Source organism: Aquarana catesbeiana, linkage group LG11 (genome assembly GCF_042186555.1).
Source record: "Aquarana catesbeiana isolate 2022-GZ linkage group LG11, ASM4218655v1, whole genome shotgun sequence".
NCBI lineage: Eukaryota > Metazoa > Chordata > Amphibia > Anura > Ranidae > Aquarana > Aquarana catesbeiana.
Genome location: NC_133334.1, coordinates 245,276,282 through 245,299,451, shown reverse-complemented (window position 1 = coordinate 245,299,451; position 23,170 = coordinate 245,276,282). Strand labels below are relative to the sequence as shown.

Here is a 23,170-nt window from a genome sequence, read left to right as displayed (position 1 = left end):
TGGGAAACCCACACAGAAATCGTGCAAATTCCCGCATCGTATATGTGTGAACGAAGACGGAGGTGTGTCTGTGACTAAGCTTTGCTGTTTTACTGTAGTGGAGATCAAGGACATGGCCATGCTGCATGGGAGGGGTTCCCTGATTGCAAGACTGGATCATAACAAATAAAAGCTTATGGCCGATATTTCATGCATTAAAATAGCGTGTTTAGTGAATGTAAAGCTACCGATGTGCTTCGCCTGACATAAAGCCTGCAGTAAATACAGCTCCCGCTGCCATGCTGACAAAGACAAACATACACGGCCAATTTAGTGTAATTTGAAGTGAATGTTAGGAAAAGGCAATCCCCTTTAGGTGATCTATATTTATTACAAATGTTTTAGCAAACTTTATTGCAGTTTTCCTTCTTTCAGGGAACTGATGTGGAAAAATAATGAGTCTACTGGTAGGATCAACAGATAATAAATCTGTGTTACAAGGGGACTCAGAAAAACAATACTGCTGTGCTAGTGGAAGAATAGATTGTATGTGTCTGTTTTAAATTGGCCCATAGTTACACTCTAAAGTTGAACTAAAGGCAAAACTTTTTAAATTATGAATAAAGTAAGGGAGGGTTATAACCCCTGTCAGTTTGGCATCTGTGTCCCATTGTAGAGATTTCCCTTCACTTTCTGTCCCATAGCCAAAACAGGAAGTGAGAGGAAAAGCCATCAAAGCATTTACCAGAATCACTAGAACTAGTGTCCCCATAGGAAGATTATCCCTCTTCCCTTTTTTTTATGGTGACAACCAAACACTTGGGGTTTTCTTTCATTTTCACTCTCTAATTTTACAATTAGAGAGACGCAATCTCCCTAAAAGGGGAACAGACAGCAATAAAATGATGACAAGTGTTTTAGTCTCTCTCCACTAAAACGAAAAAAAAAAAATCATTTTGCCTTTAGTTATACTTTAACTACTTGCGTACTGCCCACCGTACACATACCATCCAACTTTTTGTGATGGGAATGAGGGACACCTATCAGCAAAAGTATGCAGGCATAGGACACACCCCTTGCCACGCCCCCTTAAAGGATAATTGTACAAAAAAAACAAGATTGGTTAAACCCACAAGTGTTTATTTTTACCACTACTATTCCTTTATATCGGCTTTTGGAATTTACAAATGCAGCAATTTAGAAATCAGATGAAAGGTTTAGTTCTGGAAAACACTTTTTGATAGATAAAAAGTGCTTTTTATATATGCAACTATATAGATCAGACCAAAATGAGGGACAAATGAAGGAGGAATGAGGGACAGAGGGCCATTGCTCCAAATCAGGGACAGTCCCTCGAAATCAGGGACAGTTGGGAGCTATGCATACATATAATGCGGCAGGGTGTAAGCCGCCGGTGACCATGAGTCCACGGTACCCGCCGCTGGGCTCCCGCTGTGTGTTGTCCACCAGCACCCATCGAGTAGACAGTACACAGACAGAACGGCAATCTGTAAACAAGACAAATTGCCGTTCTGTCAGAAGGGAAGGTATTGATCCTGTGTTCCTGCAAAGCAGAAACATGGATCAATGCCTTCCCCTAGTCAAAGCACCTCCCCCACAGTGAGAAAGCACTGGTCGGGCATACAGTTAACCCTTTGATTGCCCCTGATGTTAACCCTTTCCCAGCCAGTGTCATTAGTACAGTGACAGTGCATATTTTGTAGCACTGATCACTGTATTAGTGTCACTGGTCCCCAAAAAGTGTCAAAAGTGTGTTATATGTCCGATGTGTCCGCCGCAATATCGCAATCCCGCTATAAGTTGCTGATTGACACCATTACTAGTAAAAAAAAAAAAAAAAAATGAAAAAAAATATAATAAAATAAAAATATTCCCATAGTATGTAGAAGCTATAATGTTTATGCCAACTAATCAATATACGCTTACTGGGATTTTTTTTAACAAAAATATGTAGCGGAATACATATTGGCCTAAATTGATGAAGAAATTAATTTTTTTACATTTTTTTGGGAGGTAGGTTTTATAGCAGAAAGTAAAAAATATTTTTGTTTATAGCGCAAAAAATAAAAACCACAGAGGTGATCAAATACCACACAAAAACCCCCCTCTGTTTGTGAGAAAAAAGGACACAAATTTTATTTGGGTACTGTGTCGCATGACCGGGCACTTGCCAGTTAAATTATCGCAGTGCCGTATCACAAAAAATGGCCTGGTCATGAAGGGGGTCAAAAGGTTAAGGCAGATTTTTTCTCAGCCATATTGAGAAATAACGTGCATAAAAAAGGGTCCATTATTATTATTATTATTATTATTATTATTATTATTATTATTATACCATTAAAGGAACCATTTATTTCAACAATAATTTTACCCAAGATTATATGTGCATTTAATGTATTTTATGCTCATTATTTACCTGTAAAATTCTCCCTTGGATAGGCATCCAAAAGGCTTTTGACTGCTGCTGGATGCCACCATCTTGGATATGATATAATCAGCCCCATCAAGCTCAGAGTTTTCACTAGAGTGACACTCTATAGCAGCCGGTCTCAACCTTTTACTCTAGAGCAGTGGTTCTCAACCTGGGGGTCAAATGACAATTTGCCAGGGGTCACCAAATCATGGGCTGTTTCTGAAGCCCGCGCCACTCTCCCAGCCTTTTCGAGGTCGCCCAGAAGGGCTTTCCCTGGAGCCTGTGGCCACCCAGCTGGGCTGTTCCTGGAGCCCGAGGCCGCCCACTCAGCCTCTTCGCAGCCACCCATTCAGTTCACAGCATGGCTGAGGGGGAAGAGACTAGAGGTCAGCTGACTGGTGAGGAATGAAGTGGGTGGGGCTGGAGGAGATCCTATCTCCTGATTTCGGCATAGGTGTCACTGCTGCGAGACACCACAAAGTCGGAGACACAGTGAGTAACACTACCTGTGATTATAGTTGCCATTAAAAGTCCCCACTACAGTTCTCAGATCAGCAGATGACCTCGATCAAGAGCACCTAAGTTGGTTGATCAGAACCCCCGCCAGCACTGCCACTCATCCCATTCCCCCCACCAAGGAGTAAGAGAAGGAATAAAAATAGAGAATATAAACCATAAACAATACCGCGCTAACATAAAGGTTGTTCTACTAATAATTAGCAGAGTGAAATAAATATTAAGCTGCAATCTTATCGTGAGGCGTGCACACAAACATAAGAAGAAAAAATCAAAAAAAGACTGCGCTAAGACAAAAGGCAACAATCATGTGATATGACTAATCAGAACATATGAATATGTTTAAAATTGAGTTTTTCAAAATTAATATTTATGAATAAAAAACACCAGAGCTTTCTTAAAAAAGTGACTGAAAATATATAATAACCAAATAAAGATATAAAAAGTCCCAAATGAAGGTAAGAAAAAGTGACTGGCGTCACAAAAACACACAGTCCCTGGAGCCAAGGCAAATGCAAACAATGATCTTGGACATGTAGCGCAATCCTTGGAGCCAAGGTAGATGTATTCAGTGTACATAGACGTAAAACACCCAGTGAAAAATCCTCCACCTAATAAGATGTCCGCTTACCAGAGGTAAGCTGTGAATCAGCTTAGTATTAACCTCTCCACGGGGAAGATCAGCTCCTCAGGTCTCCAACCAAGGAAGGGGGTGGGCAGGATCTTACGATGTGTTTAGCTCAATCCACACAGTAGGAGGACCATGGGAGTTAGAAGGCTGAGGGGTCTGGCTTCTTTTTCCTCTGGAGCTGCCTGAAATCAAAACAAGGCCTTGTTTTGATTTCAGGCAGCTCCAGAGGAAAAAGAAGCCAGACCCCTCAGCCTTCTAACTCCCATGGTCCTCCTACTGTGTGGATTGAGCTAAACACATCGTAAGATCCTGCCCACCCCCTTCCTTGGTTGGAGACCTGAGGAGCTGATCTTCCCCGTGGAGAGGTTAATACTAAGCTGATTCACAGCTTACCTCTGGTAAGCGGACATCTTATTAGGTGGAGGATTTTTCACTGGGTGTTTTACGTCTATGTACACTGAATACATCTACCTTGGCTCCAAGGATTGCGCTACATGTCCAAGATCATTGTTTGCATTTGCCTTGGCTCCAGGGACTGTGTGTTTTTGTGACGCCAGTCACTTTTTCTTACCTTCATTTGGGACTTTTTATATCTTTATTTGGTTATTATATATTTTCAGTCACTTTTTTAAGAAAGCTCTGGTGTTTTTTATTCATAAATATTAATTTTGAAAAACTCAATTTTAAACATATTCAAAAATAGAGAATACATGGAGGGGAGATGAAAAGAGGGGGAGGAACAAAGAAAAAGGGAGAGAAAGAATAAGAGAAAGAACAAGAAAGACGGCTAGAGAGAGGGATGTAGGGGGGAGGGGGGGGAGACAAGAAATTAGGATAGCTAGAGATAAAAGGGAAAGAAAGGAGAACAAAGAGAAAGAGTGGTACATCCTAAAATGTACCATAAGGGGTTTTAATACTGTACGAGTGGAAGGGACTCAGGGAGCGCTAAATGTCCGTGGGTTAGGGACGCAAATTACTTGTCTTGCCTTGGGAGCTGACAACCCACGCTACGAAAATAATTTTACTGTTAGAGGTCCCCACAACTTGGGAAATTTTATCAAGGGGTCATGACACTATAAAGGTTGAGAACCACTGCTCTAGAGGAACCCTTTTAATAGTCTTTACATATCAAGAAACTCTTGTTAACAAATTACTATATCTACAACTCAAGATACATGAACATGATTAGTAAATTGTAGATCAGAGCATTTTACAATTTTATCCTGCTATATCATTCTATATAATATCATTCTAATCTTAAAATGAAGAATAATAATGATAATAACCATTAAAGACACATAGAGGTTGATTTACTAAAACTGGAGAGTGAAAAATCTGCAGCTCCGCATAGAAAACAATCAGCTTCCAGTTTTTCTTTTTTATCAAAGCTTAATTGAAAAAGATGAAGTTAGAAGCTGATTGGCTACCACGCACAGCTGCACCAGATTTTGCACTTTCCAGTTTTAGGAAATCAACCCCATAGACTGAAAATCATAGTGTTATCCTATATGATGGTCAGTGGAGAGATATCCCCCTACACTTGCAATCAGTGAATAAGTTGTAGTTGTGGTGGTCATTGTAGGTGGGAGCCACTGTTCAAGGAACCCCTAGCAACCTCTGGAGGAACCTTAGGTTTCCACACAAAACTGGTTGAGAAGGGCTGCTCCATAGCATCCCCCTTTATTCCCCACTGGAAGATACATAAAAGGTTATGTACACAGGTGGGGAGGGGGGTGGAGGAGCTGGAGCAACACAGAAATAAAGTCATTAGAAGGGGTAAGGTCTATGGCATTCAAGGAGAATGTGTCAAGGAAATGTTACTTCTGGAGAAGTCAAATGTTCTAGCAAGTTCAAAAGCGCACTGAAGTGAACAAAAAATATTATAGGTGGTAGGTAGGTGTTTAAAAGACTTGTTTGTTCATGGGCTTTTACCCTATAATTGTTTAGGTTGGTGACATGCTCTTTTTAAAGGCTGGGAATAAGCCTAGAGCTGCACTTGACTCTGCTGGACTGGGTTATTATGGACCAACCATAAGCAGATGTCAAACTGTATTTATATATTATTGAGAAATAAGACCCCTTGTCTGGGCAGTACAGCAATCCATAACAATTCTATAAAGCCATTTTCATCACAATAAAGCATTTATTTGAATGTTCAACATAATCCTTCCTGGACTTAAAATTTCCTTGCTCTAAGAAAGTTTTGACTCATCTTTTGTCTTTTCGAAGGTTAAACAGTCACTGAAATTGTAACAACCAGCTGAATTGTGAAGCCCTTAACAGAGCAGTCAAAATGATTCATATTAGATCGTATGCGTCCTACAGCACAAGCATCAGATAAGACATTTGTTTAAGCCATAATATTATTCCAATAGCATCTTTATTTTTTGCATTATATGAAAGTCAGCCTTGCCAAGTTCATCATTTTGATGCCAGAGCTGCAATACAACCATGATAAAATGCACAATATCACAGCTGAGAAGTTATCATAGGTGTTGCTTTCAGATAAGCATATAATTAATAAAAATAGTTGCAATAACAGAAGCCCGGGGATGGTTTTATTGACCTATGAAGGTCTCCATGATTGGTGGATGTTATCAGGAACGAGAACTCATGACCTTGGAATACTCTGGTTGCTAGTTACTTTGTATATGGTTTTTGTTCTCTGGTGGCTAGCTACCGGCTATTGAAACAGTTGGTGTTAAGGGTTTAAGCTGGGTTATTGCAATACAAGATTTATTTTAGTGGTGGAACTCTGTAGAGCAGTACACATTACAAACGTCTGACTTACAAATGACTCCTACTTACAAACAAAAGGAGACAACAGCGAGCGGAAGAAAGAAAAGAGGTCTCCACTGAATCACCAATCCTTCTTTCCACAACAACCCAACTTTTTCAAAATCCAGGGACAGAATGTGAGGTGAAATCTTCTGAACAGGGGCACAGACAGCAAAACAAATGTTACAGGGATATTAACCCTTCCCTATACTATCCAAAAAACGTAACCGCTTGCCGTACAGTGCATGACCATATACGTCGGCAAAATGGGCATACAGGTATGTCCCCTATTCTGCCTAGTGACATGACAGAGATCTACTGCTCCCTGTCATCGGGAGCAGTGATTGCTGTCATGTCCTAGGTAGCCCACCCCCCCCACAGTTAGAATTACTCCCTAGGACACACTTAACCCCTTGATCGACCCCTAGTGTTTAACCCCTTCCCCGCCAGCGTAATTTATACAGTAATCAGTGCATTTTTATAGCACTGATCGCTGTATAAATGACAATGGTCCCAAAATAGTGTCAAAAGTGTCCGATGTGTCCACCATAATGTCACAGTCATGATAAAAATCGCAGATCACCACCATTACTAATAAAAAACATGCCATAAATCTATCCCCTATTTTGTAGACGATATAACTTTTGTGTAAACCAATCAATATACTTTACCAAATTTTACCAAAAAAATATGTAGAAGAATACATATCGGCCTAAACTGAGGAAAAAAAAAATTTTTGTATATTTTTTTGGGGGATATTTATTATAGCAAAAAGTAAAAAATATTGCTTTTTTTTTCAAAATTGTTGCTCTTTTTTTGTTTATAGCGCAAAAAATAAAAACCGCAGAGGTGATCAAATACCACCAAAAGAAAGCTTTATTTGTGGGAGAAAAGGGACATCAATTTTGTTTGGGTGCAACGTTGCACGACCGCACAATTGTCAATTAAAGCGACGCAGTGCCGAATCGCAAAAAATGCTCTGGTCAGGAAGGGGGTAAATTCTTCCGGGGCTGAAGTGGTTAAAATGCATTTTTTTGGTTGGAGCAATGCTTAAAAAAGTGTATCTGTTCCGACTTACAAACAAACTCAACTTAAAGCGGGAGTCCGGCGAAAATTTTTTTTTTTAGATGTCAGCAGCTGCAAATACTGCAGCTGCTGACTTTTAAAATAAGGTCACTCACCTGTCCCGGGGTCCAGCGATGTCGGCACCCGAGACCGAACCGTCCCTCGATCCTCGGGTGCTGCCGCCGCCAATCTCAGTGAGGGAATCAGGAAGTGAAGCGTTGCGGCTTCACTTCCCGATTCCCTACTGCGCATGCGCGAGTTGCGCTGCGCATTCTCAATGGTTCCCGCTATCTCCTGGGACCTGTGTCTTTCCCAGGAGACAGCGGGGGAGTGCGGGAGGGGGCGTGACTCCCGCGGGAGTCTATTCCCGGAAGTGGGTGCAGATACCTGTCTTAGACAGGTATCTGCACCCCCCTGAAAGGTGCCAATTGTGACACCGGGGGGGGGGAGGAATCCGATGAGCGTAAGTTTCACTTTTGGGTGGAACTCCGCTTTAAGAACAAACCTACAGACCCTATCTTGTTTGTAACCCGGGGACTGCCTGTAGTTGGAAAACACTTTGAAAAAAAAAAAAAATGATAAATTTAGCTCCCAATTATCTCTGGATCGATGGGATAGTAGCTCATTTGGAACACAACTGTGTCACCCATACTGATATGTAAATGTGCATACATTCCCTTCCTTTTAGATTGTAAGCTCCATTAACAGGGTTCTCATATTCCTTCTGTATTGAACTTTATTGTAATTGTGCTGTCTCCTTTTAAATTGTAAAGCACTGTGCAAACTGCTGGTGTATATAAATCCTGTGTAATAATAATAATACCTTTACTAATAAGTAGGGATGAGTTTTGAGTACATGGGAATAGAAGGTGGGCTGCAAAATCTGGCTGTTCACCAAATTGGGGAATGGCAAAAATCCGTAGTCAGGGCTTTTTTTCTCAGAGAAACCATTCTCGCCACACACACATACCTGCCAAATGGCATCAAATAGTAGCGCTTCCCTCTGCATACAACCCTTCCCTCCACTGCCTTCATCTTCTCCCCCCTCCTTAAAAGCTCCATCATCTGTCATATATCTTACCTTTGTTGCAATATTAAGCTGAAGCACCTATCCAGCTGTAGTACCTCCCAGCATACTATACTATACTACAGTCACTTGCAAGGGAGATCATGCAGTAGGGGCATCAACAACTGGTCACCATGGAAAAATGGAGACCACAGAGGGTGCAGCCTACCAAGCACCCTCTCCTGCCCATGACTGCACTGAACCCTGGTCACCTGTTCTGTTTCTCCCTTGTCCCCGTCCGGCACTCAGTGGGATCTGCGCAGGGGATCTAACCTGTGGGAGCTACTGGGAGATAAGCTATCACTTGTAAACGCAGAAGCTGGACTTCAGTGTTACCAAGTGATAGTGGTAAGCAGGGAGCAGAAGACCCGAGCCAGAGGTGGTGGAACTGAGTTCCCCCTAGTTCCTGCTGAAAAAAAGCCCTGTCCATAGTTCCCCCTCCAACTGAAGTTACTCAGGTTGCTGCAAAAAGCAGCATATTTAGTGGCAGTAATTACTATTTCTACTAAATGTAACAACTTCCTGCTCAGTACAATGCATCCCCCCTTCACTGATTCCTTCAATGCTTGCAACTACACAGTCATTGGTTGTTATGACTCTGCAAAAAAAAACCAAAAAGGCAGGGCTCTTGGCAAATCCATACCAGACCCTTTGCCTCCGGTATAGATTTTAATCATTTCAGCCCCGGAAGATTTTACCCTCTTCCCTAACCAGAGCACTTATTACAATTTGGCACTGCGCCATTTTAACTGACAATCGCGCGGTCATTCAAAGGTGTACCCAAACAAAATTTGCATACTTTTTTTTCCCACAAATAGAGCTTTCTTTTGGTGGTATTTGATCACCTCTGCGGTTTTTATTTTTTGAGCTATAAGCAAAAAAAGAGCAACAATTTAAAAAAAACTATATTTTTTACTTTTTGCTATAATAAATATCCCCATTAAAAAAAAAAAAAACAAACAAATTGCTTCATCAGTTCAGGCCGGTATATATTCTTCTACATATTTTTGGTAAAAAAAAACGCAAAAAGCGTAGATTTATTGGTTTGAGCAAAAGTTATAGCATCTACAAACTATGGGAAAGATTTATGGCATTTTTATTATTATTTTTTTTTTTTTACTAGTAATGACAGTGATCAGGCAGGCAGATCGGACACTTTTGACACATTTTTGGGACCATTGACATTTATTTACTGTATAAATGTCACTGGAAGGGAAGGGGTTAACACTAGGGGGTGATCAAGGGGTTACATATATGTTCCCTCAGTGTGTTCTAACTGTATGGGGATAGGATTGACTAGGGGAGGAGACATATCGTTGTTCCTACTTAGTAGGAACAAACGACATGTCTCCTCTCCCCTGACAGAACAGGGATTTGTGTGTTTACATTCTGGCTCTCGTGCAGGCGATTGCGCAGGCCAGTGGCGCTCGCGACCGCCGGCCATGCCACTTGGGCCCCCCCCGCTGTGCAGCAGGTGTGCGCGTGTGCCTCTAGCAGCTCTTAAAGGGAACCACGTACCCATACGGGGTTTCATGCAGGGGTGCCATTCTGTCTCCATAAAAAGACATGAGCCGGTCAGGAACTGGTTAAAGGGGTCACACATGCAAAAAAGTAAATTATATCCCCCCAAAATCAATATCAGACTTATATTTTAGCATGCAGTCTGAATTGCCAGTAAAGGTGGGACAGCTCCCCCTTTCTGAACCATACCAGGTCAGATAACTTTAAAATGTGGAGTGTACATGCCAAGGTGCCCCCTGGCAAAGTACCTTGTCAAATTATCCCCACCCCCTGCAGGCCTCCACATCAACTGGCCAGGATTGTGGAGAAGAGGCCCTCTCTCTTTGCCCTGGAGGTCCCCCCTGGAAAGGTACCCTCCCCATGTTGTCAGCATGTGGCTTGGTATGTTCAGGAGATGGGGCACATGTTTGTTACCATCCCCCTTCCTGGCCAGTAAGTCTGCATGCTTGTTAGGGGTCTTTTTATGGATTTTGAGGGGACCCCTGCTGTTTTTTGGGGTTTTTGTAGGGGATCTCCCTAAAAATCTATACCAGACCCTCATCGAGGAAAAGGGTCTTCTTTGTAGGAGGGATTCCACGCCGTTTTTAATTTGTGTTTTGTGGGGTGCCTTTTCATAATCCATACCAGACCCTCATCCAGGTAGGGTCTGGTATGCATGTTAAAATGAGGATATTTGCCAGCACACCACAGATCGATAAGTAGGGTCCAAACAATTTTGCATGTGATATTATGGATGTTAAGGGCAATCTCGGCAATCTCGGCAAACAGAACAAAGCGGACAGAAAATTACATTTTATGGCAACTTAGATGTTATTTTTTAATATTATAAATATCCCTTTGCTTTAAAATGTCATACAGGTGTGCTACTTCAAAGGCGGATTAAGGCACCCCTTAAGAGCCCATTCACACAGGGGCAACACGACTTCCAGCACGACTTTGGGAGGCAACTTGGACACGACTTGAGTGTGAATCACAGCACGACTTGGGGCAACTTACAACACAACTTGAAGTCGCCTCCAGGACAGGGAACTTTACAAGTGGCCAATCAGAGCTTATCAGCTGTGTGTGAGAAGGAGGGGGCTGGCTGTTTAGTGGAGGAAGTTACTTTCTGTTTCTTTTCTGCTTCCTGTAAAGTTGCCTCAGTATGAACAGTGATCAGACTTGGAGGCAACTTCCATTGAAATCAATGGGTACAAGTTGCCTTCAAGTCGGATTGAAGTAGTACAGGAACCTTTTCTGAAGTCGGAGCGACTGCAGTAGTGTGCATTAAGACAGATCCATTCACTTACATTGATTTTTTCGTGTAGCGCGACTTGAGGCGACTAGGGGCGACTTGGGGCGACTTGAAGTCGGATCCAAAGTTGCCCCTGTGTGAATGGGCTCTAAGCACATCATTTAAAAGAATTATGTATTTTTAATGTTGGTATCTAAGCCTTATTAAAAGAGCTGCTAGCCTCTGAATGGTAATTTTGTATTTATTTTTTTGCATTGTCCAGCTGCTCATGCCTATTAGCATTAAAAATGGAGAGAATTGATTTTCTTACTTCTTATTTTTCTTATTGACTTCAATAGGGTTCATGCTAAAGTTCATAGTTTGGGGATTTACTTAAGGTGCATGTGAATCAAACCCAAACAGATTCTCACATCACTACTAAAAAGCAACAATGCACATTTGAATGGCTGTTTATCCAATGAAAACCTTTTTTGTGAACCATCTCTACATTGTGGTGGAAAAAAAGGTTCTCATCTGTTTTTTGTGTGCTGTGGTTGTTCATTTAAAATTAATAAAACCCCTAACACAATGTACACCAATGTTTAAAATGCTGCATGTTAATGTGCATGCAGTAATGTACAGCAATGTACAGCAAAGCACTGAGCAATTGTGACGGTTTACCAGTCATGAGATTAAGGAGGAGCTCCAGTCTTTCCCCCAAAAATACTGTAGCTGTTGACTTTTAATATAAGGACACTTACCTGTCCAAGAATCCAGCGCTGTCCTCACCCAAGCCCATTCTTCAATTGGCTTCAGATCCAGGCGATGGCATCTTAAGTAAGGAAAACCGTCAGTGAAACCTTGCAGCTTTGCAGCCGATTTCCCACTGTGCTTGTGTGAGGCATGGTTTTTTTTTTGTTTTTCTTTTTGTTTTTTGCTTTTTTGCAATATAAACAAAAAAAGACAGAACATTTTGAAAAAAAAACAATATCTTTTACTTTCTGCTTTAAAACATATCAACAAAAAAAGAATCTAAGTTCTTCAAAAATGTTGGCCAAAATGTATTTTGCTACATGCCTTTGGTAAAAAAAAATCCCATTAAGTGTATATTGATTGGTTTGCATGAAAGTTACATCTTCTACAAACGATGCTATATATATTATCTATATATATATAGATAGATATATATATAGAGATATATATATCTATCTATATATATATATATAGATAGATATATAGATAGATTGATATCTATCTATATATAGATATATATAGAGAGATAGATAGATATCTCTCTATATATATCTATATAGATATATATAGTTTTTAAAAAATATTTTGTTTTAGAAAAAGTCGGACATATTACATAACAATCAAAGAATCTCGACATCCAAAATACAAAACTGGTTACAAAATATTCACAAATCACAAACAACATGATACATGACATTCCTAAAGTATATAAATCATACAGTATTGCCATCTCCTATAAGTGAATACAATATAATAAAATAATTATTACCACCCCCCCCCCCACACACACACACACACACACACATCCCACCTACCATAACCCAATCCTTTTACCCCTGTGAACCTAAGGTGTTAGTAATTAATTACATTAAATTAGGGGGTTGGTCTAGGGATGGTTGCAAAGGCCCCCACCCTAGTTCCATGCTGATTCTGTGCACCCCCCCCTCCTTCCCCAATTCTAACTATCCCCTCTCCCCCCCCCCCTTAAACTCCACTCCCCCCAGTGCAGTGAAAGAAAAAAAAAAAGAACCCACACATTCCACTTACCATACCCCGATCCTTTTAAGCGTGTGAACCTAAAGTGTTATAGAATATTAAATTATATTAGATTAAGGGGTGGGTCTACAGATGGCCGCACAAAAGGCCCACAACCTAGTTCCACCCTAATTCCGTGCACCTTTTCCCACCCCTCTTCCCTTCCTCAATTCTATTTATACCCCCCCTTTAAACTCCACTCCCCCGGGTAGTAAGAGGGGAAAAAAAAAAAAACCTCCTCTCTAACAATACTTGAATTCCTCATATAGTGTAAGTAAGTCCCAGATTGTTTAAACTTAAGCCAACCTCTCCAAGTTCCATAGAATCTCTGTCTGGAGTCATTTTGCAAAGATATTCTTTCTTCCATCAATCTAATCTTATCTACTTCCCTAAACCAATCCTTTATTAACAGGATTTTCTTTAGTTTCCATTGTCTCAGAATTAGGGCTTTCACTGCATTCAACAAAAACGGAACCACTGCTGCTCTATATTTTTTCCTTGTCTCACCCGTGGCGTGGAACAAACACTGCCAGGGACCCTACCTGATCTCAACACCACTAATCTTCTTAATCATTTTCAGTATTTCTCTCCAAAATGGTTGAATCAGGGGACAATGCCACCATATATGGGCATGTGTTCCCTCAATCCCACACTCCCTCCAACACAAAGATGATACCTCTGGGTTGGTCTTATGAAGTTTTGCTGGGACGTAATACCATTTAGTTAACAATTTATAATTCATTTCTTTAATCCTCGCATCTATTGACGTAGAATGTATATAATCTATAAATTTACATTTCATTTGCTCTGTTTGCTTAAGTTCCCAACTCTCCAGAAGGCATGGTGGCCTAGGGCCTGGGGGGGAGATCAACATCCCATATACAGGTATACTGGATATCCCATGTCCATTTATCCCCCCCTGGTCCATGAGTCTTTCCCATGGGCTAAACTCCCTGATAGAATGAAGGGGCTTTGGGAGAGCATCCACAAAATGTTGGAGTTGCCTATATCTCCAAATATCCCAGGGTGAGACACCGTATCTCTCTCGTAATTCAGATATTGAACAGAGGGTATTCCTATTCAGAACAACTTTTAATCATAAGCTATCCGATAATGTCCACCTCAGGTATAACTTGTTCTCCTTCCCTGGTGAAAAGTAGCTCGTACCGTATATATATATTGGAATTTGTATTACAATGTATTTGTATTCTGTTATACTACTAATGGTGGTGATCAACAACTTATAATGGAACCATGCGGCGGACAGTCTTACAATAACTGATGCTGGGGGGGGGGCTGACTAACTGCAACTGACATCACAAGTGGCACTAATACAGTGATCAGTGCTAATACTATACACTGTCACTGTACTAATGACAATGGCTGGGAAGGGGTTAATATCTAGGATGATCAAGGGGTTATAATAAGAAAGAAACAGAAATATAGTTCCCATTGCACAGAGTCCTGTGTTGATTGTGAGCACAGGGCTCTTGGCTGTGATTAGGCACAGCCGATCAGCAGATCCTGGCCATGAATTATTGGCCAGGACTTGCTGACAGACTCCCGTAAGCAAGAGGCGCGCGCCCTAAACTTGGAAGCAGGCAGTGACGTACCAGTATGTTGGGAGGTGCGGGAGGTCCTTAAGTGGTTAATATACAGTTATATTTTGTGTATTTAGGAATTAATCAAGCTTTTTTGTATAAAAAAATCCACTGAGCTAGCCAGAACTAATTCTTGAGGGATTGTATTCCACATTTTCACAATTCTTATTGATTAACACAATTCTTAGAATCTAGTGAAAAAAAATGTATACTGGCTTCCTTTTAATGGCCTCAGCAGGTATATGGTCTTGGAAAATCATGCGTAGAGAGATTTAACTGCCAGAACCCTCAAGAAAAACAAAACAATGATGGATGATTCAACTTACTGCCATCTATGTGAAGCTGACCCTTTAAGAAGTCCCTGCCCCAAGAATTGGACCATTTTTTAAATCTTTTTTTATCTTTTTTTTTTTTTTAAAAAGAATGCAGCAACTACAGTATATTGGAGACTGACCATTTAAAAAAATAGTTTTTAACAAAAGTATATGTTTGTAGATATGTAGAAAGATCAGCGTGTCATGTTCAAAACAATGCTCCGAGACAACTAACTTATCAATAAAGCGAGACTGAGGAGCGCCGTAAATGCCAAGGGGAAAATCTTATAGCATAATAGACAGAATTAGGAGGGCACATTAATCAAACTTAGTCTATGCTCCATAAATCAAAGGCGAAATATGTTTTCGCCGGTACTATTGACATGCTGTGTCTTTTATTATGGAGAGGAAAGTCTCTAACATATTTTGTGCCTAGACACTATTCATTTAAAGAGCAGACCTTGGATCTAATCATTGAATGAATCACGAGCAGATCAAAAATGATCCCAGTCACTCTTCTCTATTTTCGTAGCGGTTGTCAGAGGAAATTGCATTCAGCGGATGAATTTGATTGATAAAATAGACTTTGGGGAATTAATCTCAGCCAGGATACCATGCTGTTTGCTTCTGTTGTGTTGAAAAAAAAAAAGGATAAATATTAAAAATGGCAAGGAGCATGTTATATACGTGTGATGACCTTAAAGCTGGACTCCAGGAAGATGTAAAATACATAAACTAATTGGATTTATGTATGTAATTTATTTATGTATTCATGTAAATGTATTTATTTCATGTAAGCAGTGTAAGTACTTGAATTTGACTTGGTATTAGCCTCTTGCAATTTCTATACAAGAGCATTTAAACTAGCTTGCGACTGATTCAGATCTTTGTACTACAGCTTAGCAAATTTTTTAAATATGTTGCATTTTTGTTGGATTAAAATGTTGCAAATGTTAACCCTTGGGTGCGAGCGCACACAGATATGTGGCCTCTCAGCGGTCGGGCCTTGGCGCAGAGTGGCCACATATTTGTGTGCATTAGCACTGATAAAGCTGTACCGATAGTACATGCCCTGCGCACAGTGACCGGTGGCTCATGAAAAGCTCCCGATCGCTTCTTACGATCAGGATTTTCCGATCATGTCACCGCTGTGACAGCCAATCATGCCAGAATGCCAAACCACATAAAGGGCTGGTTCAGAGCCGGCACAAAGGGGTTGAAGCTGTTTGAACCCACCCCCAACACCGCCACCACCACCATACAATTTAGTTTTCATGGAAACATATGGCAAACCTAGGATGGAGTGGTCACATTGGCATCTTTGCCTTGGTTTCCAGGGGACCATGATTTGGCACTGCCGCAATCAACAACGTGAGTGCAGAGATTTTCCCAAATGCCCTCTTTACCTTCTAATGCTAAATATAGGATAGTGTTAGACCCCTACTTTCAATAATAATATAAGTGACAATAAATTCTGGTTGAACATCCTATTCAAGTATGTAATCTTAACTCAGAAAAGTCCCTTCTATTGCTCTCAGCCTCCTCCAAAACTCTAAATTCCTTTATTTCTGCTATTGTGATCTGACTTCTGGTTAGATGGTCTCTATAATCATTTTCCATAGTCCTGATGTATGTAGAAATGTAGCCACCCTGCCTTGCTCACTCCCAAGGTGCACTAAGGGCAATGGGATTTGTAGTGTGCAGAGCTTAGGAGCTGCTATGGTTAGGTGGGCTTCAACCTCCCTCTTCTGAATGCGGAAGAATCACATTAATGCCCCGTACACAAGATCGAACATTGATCGGACATTCCGACAACAAAATCCATCTGATTTTTTCCAACGGATGTTGGCTCAAACTTGTCTTGCATACACACGGTCGCACAAAGTTGTCGTAAAATCTGATCGTTCTGAACGCGGTGATGTAAAACACGTACGTCGGGACTATAAACGGGGCAGTAGCCAATAGCTTTCATCTCTTAATTTATTCTGAGCATGCGTGGCACTTTGTGCGTCAGATTTGTGTACAAATGATCGGAATTTAAACGATCAGATTTTGTTGTCGGAAAATTGTATATCTTGATCTCAAACTTTGTGCGTCGGAAATTCCGACGGAAAAAGTCAGATGGAGCCCACACACAATCGGGAATTCCGACAACACAATCCGATCGCACTTTTTCCATCCAAGGATAGGAACGCTTTGGCAGCTGGCCGCAGAAAAACCCTGCAAAACTGTGTCAAATTCACGGCGCAATTTTTCCATGATTTTGACACATTTTGCGCTTTCCCGCAAGAGATGGCCAAGTGTACATGAAGCCTAATGCCGTGTACACACGAGTGGATTTTTCGACCGGACTGGTCCGACGGACCGAGTCCAGCGGACAATTCGACCGTGTGTGGGCTTCATCGGACCTGCAGCGGACTTTTTCGGTCGAAAATCTGATGGACTTTAGATTTGGAACATGTTTCAAATCTTTACGTCGGAACTCAGCCGAACCCAGTTCCTATGGAAAAGTCCGCTCGTCTGTATGCTAGTCCGACGGACAAAAACCTACGCTAGGGCAGCTATTGGCTACTGGCTATCAACTTCCTTATTTTAGTCCAGTCGTACGTCATCACGTATGAATCCGTCGGACTTTGGTGCGATTGTGTGTAGGCAAGTCCGTTCATTCGGAAAATCTGTTGGAAGTCCGTCGGATAGTCCGTCGGACCAGTCCGGTCGGAAAGTCCGCTCGTGTGTACGCGGCATAAGAAAACAATTTCCTGAAAAATAGATTACAATGCCATTAAATAGTGGATGTGTATGGACTCTTCTTGGAGAATAAGGAAGTAGTTTGGTGTCACTTTAAGCTAGAGAAGCTGAGCACATCTATTAACCACCAGTAATCACTGTCAGTGAGCAATGATCACCCAACAAAGCAATGTTTAATCACATTTCTGTAATTCGGCAGACAAACAGTGCTTCTTGATATTTTGTAGCTGATGTGTACATGAAAAAAAATCATGATCCAATGAATTATACATCTAAGCTATTCTATATATGACTATCTTGAGGACTGTTTGAAGGGAAAATGTCTTTAAACTGCCAGCCAATCTTCACTTTGTATTACATTATCGCATTTTAAATAAAAATAAGCATATGTCAGGAATCATTGATATATTTTGTAAATAGCAACCCATGATGACATTCGCTATGCTAAAATAATAGATCTTAAGCCAAAACAACTAATCAAACCAAATTTTGCGCTTAGTGCCAAAAACAAATAAATTACACACTTTGTTAAAAAAATAAAACAATCATGGATGCATAATGAATTGTGTCAGTAAAAAAAGTCTAAATATTATCACTACAAAATGGTCTTATTTATTCCTCGAAGGTCTTTATCAGCTCCATCCCAAATGAATGCCGCTCGCTCTGAAGATTTATGCAGAAGATGTGAAATGTTGGCTCTTTTCTTCCCTTCGGTTTAACTCAAGATACTTAGCGGCTAATACAATTCTATTAGCAAGTTAAAAAGGATAAAACAGGCCTTGTTTTATTTAAATGTATGCAGTGCCGGCGCAGCACAAATGGCTTAACTTTTTCTTCTGGTCTTCTTTTGACTTTAGGAAACCACAGTCAGATCTCCAGAGTGCCCGTTTCAATTAAGGTTCTTGATGTTAACGACAATGCCCCGGAGTTTGCAACAGACTACGAAGCGTTTCTTTGTGAGAATGGAAAACCTGGACAGGTAAGATTGACAGGAGCTCTGCAGAGTCCACTCTGTTTCTTTCAATAAAGTATGGACCATTTCCTCATAATGTACAGTACATATGAATGATTAGACTTTTTGGTAAGGCTCCTTTCCTTTTGTAGAAGTTATGGTAACTGCTAAACCTGAACTATAGCTAAAACAGTTAAAGGAGAATTTCACATTCTTACAAAAAATAATATAGCATATAAAATTGCTAAACAAGGCATTTTGTATAATCGAAAAAAGAAATGCATAAATCACAAACATGTTAAAATCATTAGCAATGTATCAAATCCTATAACAGGGTCTCTTCCCACTTCCGTGACCTGGATGACCAGCAAAAAAGGCTCAGCAAACACACAACAAAATGCAGTGAGGGCTGACGCGTTTCAAAGGGATAAGCTATCTTTCTCAGGAGAGGAAGAAGCTCAGTTTACATTCTAAAGAAAGTTGCAAATAAGCAGATAAAAATATAAAAAAAATATAATCCACACTCCAGAATTTAGCTCTTCTTTCTGGCTTCTGAGCCACCCAGCAGTGGTTGAATGCATCAAAGGAAGGTTGGTTTTGTTTTGTTTTTTTATCAATTAAACACAGAAAGAAGAGCTAAGTTCTGGAAAGAGATATTTTTTATACTTTTGACTAAGAGTGGAGATGGGCTGTGCTGGCCAGCAACCGAGATGTCCATGCATGATGAAAAGAGCAAGTCCGGAGCTGAGCCATGTGTTTGAGTATGTTCTTGAAATAAGCAGATACAGTAAGTTTGATTTATTGCAGAAGAGGCATAGCATGTCTCTTCTGCAATAAAGATCCTGTCTGCTCGCAATTTTTTTAGTTTTTCACTGTTATCAGACAATTTACTCACTGGACAGTTGTGGCAAATACAGAGGTAGTTCAGATAGCATCACTTGACCCCTCTAGGTATTAGTCCCAGTAGGTGTATTTTCTGATGGGCATTGGAGAAACTGATAAAGGCACAGTTATGATTAAGAACTGTAGTGGTTTCAAAAGAGCCCGAAGCATGGTAACTGTAGCCAGAGGGTGAAATGAAAGATACAGGAGTGAGCCAAGGATGATATTTGATATTTTGTCTTTTATATATTCTTGCAGTTTAGTTTTAATTTTTGTGAACAGTATATTAAAAATTTGCTGTTTGTCTTTGTATGAGTGTGCATATGAAGTTTTTAAAGTAGTCCCCACTAAACAGTCCAATTTTCTATGTAGAAATATAGGAAAAAAGAGTGGATTGCCATATGTTGCTTGTGCTAGAGAAGAATACTGGACAGTCTTGTCTCTGTACACAGAGGCAAAACTTGCTGAGAGCAATGTCTATTATGCAGTATGCTGCAAAAACAAAAGCAACCTATGTACTGTATCTGAATATCATATATAGAATTATTACACACTTGATTTTTCAAATATACATTTTGGAAACCATTATTAAAGCTATCTTTGGTAGGCACTTCTATCCCCTCAGGACTTGTGCTTTCTTCTTCGCCTCTATTCAGGATGTACTCATACACTATCTCCCCATTTGCAATACCTGGACTACATGCCCCATGTTGTAATGTGCAAGATATTTAATGTGCATATATGAGTTTTGTCCAAACTACAGTGTAGTACTTGAGTGTGCATGCAAGAATATAGTCCCAGGGTGGCAGAATGCATTGTTGTAATGGAAGCCATACATATAAAAGGTTAAAGCAAAAGTTGACACACTTGCACTTGTAAGAGGATCTACTTATTAACATATTTACAGTATGCTCCAGGGTTTAATAACTCTTTAAGACAAGAACATAAACATATATGGCAAATATCATGCTTTTGCCTCTGCTAATCTGGCACAAGCCCAAGAATGCTTTTTCATAATATAGACAGTACTCGTGAAATTCTTCAGCCTTTAGGCTAGCCTATCATCTGTGCATCGTGGTAACATGACTTAACATGCACCACTGCAACACATGGTAATGCATGATAATTCTGAATGGCACTCCCAGGGCACGTTTGTTAAAGTGCACTATAGAACACAGATGCCATCTACTGTATACATTGTGGTGTGGTTCAAAATTGTACTAGTCCAGAATTAGGTGTATTGCTGTGGATAATACTAATCAACCAGGGGTATATAATTGTAGATAGATAGATAGATAGATAGATAGATAGATAGATAGATAGATAGATAGATAGATAGATAGATAGATAGATAGATAGATAGATAGATAGATAGATAGATAGATAGATAGATAGATCTGACTAACACAAAAACATTTATATGAGGTCCGGATAAGGGAAAAAATCCCCAACGGGCCTCTATATACAGACTTTATAGGCATACCACGAGACCACTATAGATATAAAAGTTAATATTTTATTACAATATGATAAAAATATAATTTTTATCAATATGATTAAAATAAAAAATACATAAAAGTCGGGGCAAAACAAGCCCATTGATAAAATCAATACATACAGGCATACCCCACTTTTAAGTACACAATGGGGTTTATTTACTAAAGCTGGAAAGTGCAAAATCAGGTTCACTTCTGCATAGAAACCAATGAGCTTCCAGGTTTCATTACCAAAGCTTAATTGAACAAGCTGGGGTTAGAAGCTCATTGGTTTCTATGCAGAAGTGAACCTGATTTTGCACTTTCCAGCTTTAGTAAATAAACCCCATTGTGTACTTAAAAGTGGGGTGTGCCTGTATACCCTCCACTGAATTGGTAAATTAACAGCCTGAACCTTCTGCACAAACATATTGGTATAGCTCTCTCTCTCTCTCTCTCTCTCTCTCTCTCTCTCTCTCTCTCTCCTCTCTCTCTCTCTCTCTCTCTCTCTCTCTCTCTCTCTCTCTATACACTGAGCAAAAAATTATAAACGCAACATCTTTGTTTTTGCCCCTATTTATCATGAGCTGAACTTAAAGATCTATGACTTTTTCTATGTACACAAAAGGCCTATTTCTCTCAAATATTGTTCACAAATCTGTCTTAATCTGGGTTAGTGAGCACTTCTCCTTTGCCAAGATAATCCATCCACCTCACAGGTGTGGAATATCAAGATGCTGATTAGACAACATGATTATTGCACATGTGGGCCTTATCAAACTTATCAAACCATGCCTTCTTGGACCTGGTATATTCACAGTGCACAGTAAACCTGGAATAGAAAAGGCCTTCTGCAACCTGTTGCCACAAGGATGAAAGAGCGCAATTGTCTAAAATGTCTTTGTATGTTGTAGAATTAGAGGTACCTGGAAGTTCCTGAGCTCAGTAATGTCAATGGGGTGTCCACATACTGTACTCTTTGGACATAGACATTGGATAGGTAGATAGATAAATAGATGGTTGAATGACATATGATTTCAGAGTTGACCTTTTTAGCTGTTTCACAAAAATCATTAAACTTTTAAAAACATAACCAAGAGACGCTGCACTGCAGACACAGACACAGACAAATTCTTTCAGGCATCCTAGAGAGTCTCTCGACTTCTTCTTTTACATATCTAGCTAAGCTACAAATGACATTTAGGGAGCCATGAATGGCCCTTGCCATTTATTTCCTCCATTCAGAGGTCTCATTGTTGTCCTCATTGAAATTCAACTCAGGAGAGAAACATTCCATGTTAACTAGTATCAAATAGAATTTGCCAAAAGAAAAATCAATGTATTCTTAGGTAAAGATGATGCTTTTAAAGGCCATAGAATGTTTCATATATGAGCTTTCAGGTTACCTGCACCGCACAGAGCACAAAAGTGCTCCTAATAGCTTATTTAACCTGTTCACTGACAGTCAGGCTAAAAGTGTTTATCCATTAGGTTTATTCTGGAAAAGAGCACAAAGAGGAATGGTGATGTGCAAAAGGCAGTAACTCATAGTGATCTATCATAAATATTTTAAAGGGAAACAGCTGTACCTTTCCACTGTTATCCATTTTTTGTAACTTTTAGTACTGCAAGGAGGCCATACAGCATGGAAGAGTGTATAGAACCTACGTACGGTCGTCCCCAGGTGCCACAGCTGCTTTGTACATCCACAGAAAGCAATTACAGGATGGGGCTATAGGAGGGTATATGTCCATACTTCCATAAATGTGCACATGGACATATGACCCTATATGCAAAATATCTGGCTTCTTATCATACTCTTCTGTACTCTGGACAGCCTCCTTATGGCCATGTACATTAGCCTTTACAAAGCCATACAATTCAATTTTTTTGTAAATGGTTTCATTATTTGTTTAACAGTTTATATTTATACTTGAACATCAGTGGCAGCTGGTGCTCCATTTTTTGGGGGGTTGCAAAGAAACCCCTTGCCACCCCGGTCTGTCGATCGGTCAAACCCCCCCGTTGCTTGCTCCTTTGCCCATCAGCCCCGCACTTTCCCTATCTAGGTGGCGGGCAACTTTGACTCCTTCCTGTTTCTCCTCCTCCTCGGCGGCTTCACAGCGGCTTCCTCTGCATCTCCTTCTCCTCTGCGGCTTCCTCCTTGGCAGCCAATACAGTCGCCTTGCCTCTCAGACAATCAAGTC

The 23,170-nt window shown here is 40.3% G+C and overlaps 1 protein-coding gene across 2 annotated transcripts in view; it reads left to right on the top strand.

Annotated features, from left to right (window-relative positions):
• Positions 1-23,170, top strand: part of CDH8 (cadherin 8) — a 655,621-nt gene that overhangs the window by 532,722 nt on the left and 99,729 nt on the right. For both annotated transcript variants that reach the window (XM_073605557.1, XM_073605558.1), the window contains one exon: positions 18,512-18,633. In XM_073605557.1, coding sequence (XP_073461658.1) covers positions 18,512-18,633 — 122 coding nt within the window. The remainder of the gene's footprint in view (positions 1-18,511; positions 18,634-23,170) is intronic.